A 6,935-nucleotide genomic window follows, 5' to 3' on the forward strand; every position below is an offset into this window, starting at 1 on the left:
AGAATACGGACATTTACAATTTACCATTTACCATCGATGTCTTCTCCGCCGTCCTTGTAGACAGGGGAATCGTCAATTTCTTGTAATAGTGTATGTGTGTGAGAGTGTAATTGAGCATTGCTTTCCTAGACGTTTAAACCATGCCCGACTCTGTAGCTACAGACTACACCTGTTACGTATGAGTGTATTTATTTAAAAATTGAATATTAAAAGTGATTATTCATAGGTAAATTACGAAGGACCACCGCAAATTACATTGCGGAAAATAATAAGAAACTTGAAAACATGTACCTTTACAAACTCCAGTGCAGACGAAGGGGGAAGTGGGAAAGATGGCGTATTTGAACTTCAGATTAGTGTCGGCGCTGTGACGAACCCTTGGTAGTTGGATGTTGTATGAGACGATTTTCGCTCTTCTTTCTGCTTGAAGGCTTGATGTTCGCACGTAACGCTAAGTCTTTTATTGTTCGTGGCCACTTTAATTACACGGAAGTCGCGACACCGCACAGGACACTTTGATTACTTGATGGTGCATGATTCGTGAGTTAATAAAACGCAAATAAAAATACTACTTGTCACTAAAACAACAAAAATAACTTCAGAATAAGATTGGGCAATATTAATTGCAATAAAAATGAAAACTGAAACAACTTGATGAAATAATGTAAATGGAAATGAGATTAAAAGAGGTGGCCGGTACTAGACCATATTAATAGGGCCGTGGACAGAGAGAGAATGACCAGGATACCTGTCTGAGGCGAACGACAAGCGATAAGGACAATGACATGAATAGAGCGATAAGATTGTTGTCTGAAGATAAAATGGACTTGGGTTCTGTGGCTTTGGTGTTTGGCATTACCATTTGTTTTTAATATAAAATAAATATTCTTCTTTTGAATTAATATAAAGTTAATAGTTCCTTTTTCCTTCTAAATACTAAACATACAGGGGGCCTTGGATCCTCCAGGATTCAACAAATCAACACAAAGATAATATTCCAATAAAATAAATCTTCTTTCCAAAGTGGTTGAGAAAAAATACTATTTACAAATTAAAGTTCTTGAAGTTACTCTTGATAAGCAGGCAAAGGAAAAACCTTGTGAGCTGGTCGAGTCAAGAGTCCTTGTTGAGTTTTCAAGTGGACGACCCGTACAACCTCATCCTTTCCAGGGGAGACACCCACAATCCGAGCTAACGGCCAAGAAAGAGGAGGAGTAGGCTGATGTACTAAGGCGAGGTCACCAATGCGAAGATTGGAATTTTGTTCAGTCCATTTAACCCGCTGATGGAGGGTGTGAATGTACTCCAGTTGCCATCTCTTCCAGATGCGTTGATTTAGGGCCTTGACCAAATGCCAGTGTTTCAGGCGATTATCAGGAACATCTTCCAGATTTTCATCAGGAACAGAGACAAGTGGAGCTCCGACCAAGAAATGTCCTGGAGTGAGCGCAGTGACATCTGAAGGGTCGTTTGACATTGGTGTGAGAGGTCTCGAATTAAGTATCGCCTCCACTTGAGTAGTCAGGGTCATGAACTCTGAGAGGGTTAGGACATGTTCGCCGATGACACGGCGGAGGTGATGCTTGGCACTCTTAACGGCTCCTTCCCAGAGACCACCTTGGTGAGGAGCAGCTGGGGGGTTGAAATGGAAGGTAATGTCTTGGTTTGAGGAAAATTCAAGAAAAGATGTTCGTTCAGCTGACTTGAAGAGAGCTTGAAAGGAGTTATTAGCACCAACGAAGTTTGTCCCGCAGTCCGAATATATGTTCTTGCAGAGGCCACGTCTTGACACAAAACGAGTTAGTGCAGCAATGAAGGCATCAGTTGATAGGTCAGTAGCTACTTCAATGTGAACAGCCTTTGTTGCAAGGCAGACGAAGATACAAATGTACGCTTTTGTCAAACGTATTGAACGGAGGTTATGAACCTTGATGTTGAAAGGACCACCGTAGTCCAGCCCCGTGTTGAGAAATGGACGAGAAGGTGTCACTCGGGATTTCGGGAGATCACCCATCAGTGGAATTTTATTATGTGGTTTGTGTCGAAAGCAGATGACACACTTAAAAATTCGAGAGCGTATTGCGCTGCGGGCAGAAAGAATCCAAACGCTCTGAGCGAGAAGGGATTGAGTTAATTGAGGCCCTGAATGCAAATATTTCTGGTGATAGAAATCAATAAGAATGTCAATCACATGATGTTTCTTAGGTAGAATTACAGGATGCTTAACGTCTTCTGAAAGTTGAGATGCATTCAATCGTCCACCAACACGAAGTAAACCTGATTTATCAATGAAAGGATGGAGACGTCGAAGTGATGAATTGGTTTTAGATGAGTTGTTCTTCAACGCTGCGATGTCATCTCCAAAAACCGTTTCTTGAACCTTCTTGAAGATTGTCAGTCGACTTTGAGTTAACTCAGATGAGGTGAGAGGGCCTGAGCACCTTTTTGAGTGCCGGAGGTTATAGATGAATCGTAAAATGTAACCCATCACTCGTGTAAGTTTGCTGAAGTGAGAGAATCTAGTGAGGAGTTCCCATTCTTGAGTGGGTTTTATTGTAGATATAAGAGTGGTAGGTGACTGAGGTTTATTTTCTCCTGTTTTTGTAATATCTAGAGGAGTAAAGTTTGAGGATGGCCAAGATTCACTCGAATATTGAAGCCATGGGGGACCAGACCATTAAAGTTCGTGGTTAGACAATTCTGATGGGAGGATACCTCGTGACGCGCAGTCAGCGGGGTTATATTCACTGGATATGTGTCGCCAGCAATGATTAGGTACTAATTCTTGCACCTGCGCAACCCTGTTCCCAACAAAGGTCTTCAATCGATGAGGTGGTGTCTGCAGCCAAGTTAGGGTGATAGTAGAGTCACACCAGAGAATGATGGATGAAATCTTTAATTTTATCTTGTAAATAGAAACCACATAGGCTACTATCTGGGCAAGAAGATGGGCGGCGCATAGTTCCAAGCGTGGAATTGTAAGTTTTTTCAAGGGAGCAACCCGAGTCTTTGACATAATCTGTCTGATTGTGACAGTCCCATCACTGAGTTCACAGCGCAAGTAAACAACTGCAGCATAACCATTCTCGGAGGCATCTGAGAAGCCATGTAAGGCAGTAGTGCATGCTCGTGACACTTGAAAAGCTCGAGGAATTGAAATCTCTCGCAGGCTGTCTGTAGATGAAGTGAAACTTTGCCACATTTCGAGTAGGGCAGCGGGAAGTGTTTGATCCCAATCCAATCCTTTGGTCCACAAGAGCTGCATAAAACGTTTTGCCCACATCACAATTGGGGAGAGGAAACCACAGGGGTCATATATTTGTGCAATCACACTGAGCACCTGACGCTTTGTAGTTGCGCTTGCGTAAAAATTAAAATTGTATGTAAAACAGTCAGTAACTGGAGACCAGTGAATACCTAAAATGGTGTGATGAGGCTGTGAACTATCTTGAAGGAACACCGGAGTCTCTCGATGACCATCTGGAAGATCTAGAAGAAGTCGACTGGAGTTGGAAGTCCATTTCCTTAGCTCAAAGCCTCCACGTGCTAATAGGGCGATGAGTTGTCTCTGGAGTCTTAAAGCTTCTTCTTCGGAATCTCCACCAGAAATCACATCGTCAACGAAGGTTTGTGACCGAAGAATCTCTGCCGCTTCAGGGAACGAGTCGCCTTCATCATTGGCAAGTTGGTGCAAAGTCCTGATTGCGAGGTACGGTGAGCAATTGACTCCATAGGTTACTGTGGTAAGTCTGAAGGTAGAGGGTGGTTGATCCGGACGAGTATGCCATAGGATATAGTGAAACTTCTGGTCCTCAGAATGGACTTTAATTGTCTGTACATCTGCCTTATATCACATGAAAAAACTACACTATGAGTTCTAAACATGAGCAACAAGTCACAAATGTTGGTTTGCATTTTTCTTCCTGTAAGCAAAATATCATTAAGAGATGTACCATTGGAGGTTTTTGCACTAGCATCGAACACAGTACGTAGTTTAGTGGTACTGGATGATTCCTTCAACAACCCATGATGAGGTAAATAGTAATGCGGGGCGGATAAGTTAACATTATGAGCAAGTTCCATATGTCCCGAAGACGAATAATCAGACATGAAGTCGAAATATAGAGATTTGAATTGAGGTTGAGCCTTAAACTTTTTCTGAAGTGAGTGTAGTCTTTTCTCGGCAGCAAAGACAGAATTTCCTAGAGCAGGGTGTTCAGTCTTGAACGGTAGTCGGACGCAATATCTGCCAGATTGGTCCCGAGAGTGAGTGGAGAGGAAGTGTTCTTCACACATTTTATCATCATCTGATTGCTTTGATGCGACTGGTGGCTCCTCCTGGTGCCAAAACCGCTGGATAGAATTGTGCAGTTCAATGTCATTGACTGCCAAAAGCATGGTTGACATGTGAGAACTAGTGTCATCATCCAGCTTGATTGCACAGGGTGCTTCACCCATTACCAAAAATCCAAAGTGTGAGCCTATTAAACTTGGTAGGTTAGGCCCGAGGTTGTGAACTGCTTGAGTGAGCATGAGAGGGAAAAGTGATCCACCTAAAAGAACATCAATCCCACCAGGTAAATGGAACATGGGATCAGCCAAAACGTAAGAATTTACCATCTCAATGACACCAGAGGATATAGGCATGCGGGGTAAATCAACACCTATTTTATCAAGAATTAAAAAGTTTGATTCAGTAGAGATAGTTTTTCCATTCAATGTCTCTACCTTGAGAGAAGTGGCACCTTTACATCGAGTAGGTATTTGAGAGAGTCCTACTACACTAGGCGCACTTTTTGTGCGTGAGACACATAAAAGTTGAGCAGCATTTTCTGTGAGAAAACATGATTGACTACCAGAGTCAGCGAGAGCTCGAAATACATGGCTAACTCCGGTGGGCGATACCAGCTTCACAAGTAAAGTGCCCAACAACACTGTTGAGGGATGATGTGTTGTGGAACATCTTTCTTGACTAGTCAGGGCTGATGAGAGTTGAGATGATGAATTTTCTTGATGAGCTGAGGAAGAATCACGAGTTGAAGTCTGAGGCGTAGCCTGGTTAGATGATTGACGAGGTTTACCATAAAAATGTAATAAAGTATGATGATTCTGATGGCATGTGTAACAGCTCGACTTAGATTTACAGTCACTCAGTAGATGATTCCCTAAACACGATGTGCACCGCTTATTCTCCTTTACAATCTGGTAACGGGCCTTAGGATCCTTATCTTTAAAGACCGAGCATGTATACACCTTATGATCAATTTTGTTGCATACAAAACATTTAGTGTACTTAGGGTAGGATTTGCTTTGATCACCAGAATGATAAGTCAGCATAGACACCTTATTACCTACCGATGATTTGTTGAATCTTGAGTTAATATATGAATTATCAGATGTTGTTTTCACATTATGACTGCTGTGGAGGTTTGCTTCTTCAATTTGATTACATTCTTTAGTGAGAAAATGAATTAACTCAGTCACATTAGGTAAGGCAGGGTTATCACCATCACTGTCAGTGGGGTTATTAATTGCACGAAAAATCTCAAATCGTTTCCTTAAATCACTATCCAGTTTCTCAAAAGCATGGCAGACAAAAGGTGATTATTTTTTGTAGCAATTTCACTATTTAAGCCTTTGAGTGCTTGAATGTTTTCATTATATAAATTTACAAATTTTCTCATTTGTTTTGAGGTGTGATTTACTGAGGGTAAGTCAAGAATCTGATTTAAGTGCAGAGTAACTAATCGTCTAGGCGAATGATACCGCTCTTTCAACAAATCATAGGCTACTGTGTAGTTTGCATCAGAAATAGGCAGGGATTTAATTAAATTCAAGGGTTCCCCAGAAACAATGCTTATAAATACTGAAATTTCACCACATCAGACAAAGATGAGTTTTTATGAATGCTAGAATCAAACAAATTTTTAAAGGACACCCACTCCAGAGGTTCACCACTGAAATGTTTAAGTTCAAGCTTGGGTAAGCGTACAACCGAAGGTTGTGGAGTCGGAGTCTTATCACTCTTATTTTTTGAGGATTGAAGTTTACTTTCAAGGTTGGCAACATTGGCATTAATGTAGTCAATTAATTCATCAAAACTATTTAGAGGAGCATAGTTGGGTTGAAAGTTAGGATCTTTTGCTAATTCAAGTTCATGGCAGGCATCTAAGGCCTCAGAGAAATCATCTCGGAGTTTATTTACAGACTTAGCCCGAATCAAAAACCTTTGCTGAATATCCTTATCAGACACTTTCTTGGACAAATCATATATCATCTGAATTTGAGTGAAGGCATTATCCTTTCTTGCATTTACAACAGCAAGGGAGGTAGCCATGGTTGCCTAGCAATCTTCTGTTTTAACCTTAATTTAGGCCTATTTCCAAAAATTGAGAGTAAATATTAATAAATTGCTATATCTTAGTGAGCACTGAAGGTTAGGTTCATGAACCAGTAAATAACCAGCTTGGTCTGTCTTTATAAAATAATAAAGCATAGGCTATGATGATAAAAATATAATAAAGTTGTCCAAGTGTAGTACTGTAGGCCTAACTATTTAAACTTGGAATAATTAGTTATATTTCAGTAAATAGGCCTACTTACAGCCACAGTCCAAAACATGACAGTATTTCATTATTCAAATCAATCAGCAGAAAGTCCATTTTCTTCTTGTATAGATTATTCAATTTTATTTTGTAACACTTTAAGTTGAAAAAGTAGAAAATATTCTCAAACCATTAAATAAAATAACATTTCACTTTATATGTCCACTACATAAAGTAAAATAATGCCAAACTAGCCACTGCCACTTTGAAGTTGAAGTTTGGTCGGCAAAATGAAAATGTAAACAAACAAGATAATGACAGTTAACGATCAGCTGATCGTTGCAGAAAATATTGGAGTTTGCCGAAACAGCTGCAAAGCAGCGCCTATGC

General features: G+C 40.5%; 1 protein-coding gene across 1 annotated transcript; it reads right to left on the minus strand.

Moving 5' to 3' along the window:
* Nucleotides 1-1,066: 1,066 nt before the first annotated feature.
* LOC129003584 (uncharacterized) lies at nucleotides 1,067-2,014 on the minus strand. Its single transcript, XM_054431881.1, has one exon. It carries the CDS (start codon nucleotides 2,012-2,014, stop codon nucleotides 1,067-1,069), a length of 948 nt encoding a protein of 315 aa, XP_054287856.1.
* Between the last annotated feature and the right edge of the window lie 4,921 nt (nucleotides 2,015-6,935).

Source organism: Macrosteles quadrilineatus, unplaced genomic scaffold (genome assembly GCF_028750875.1).
Source record: "Macrosteles quadrilineatus isolate MER2022 unplaced genomic scaffold, UCM_ALF_1.0 Scaffold_9__3_contigs__length_116548681, whole genome shotgun sequence".
NCBI lineage: Eukaryota > Metazoa > Arthropoda > Insecta > Hemiptera > Cicadellidae > Macrosteles > Macrosteles quadrilineatus.

Excerpts from the sequence above, each read along its gene's own strand:
- LOC129003584 (XM_054431881.1), bottom strand. The coding sequence starts at position 2,014 with ATGGGTGATCTCCCGAAATCCCGAGTGACACCTTCTCGTCCATTTCTC.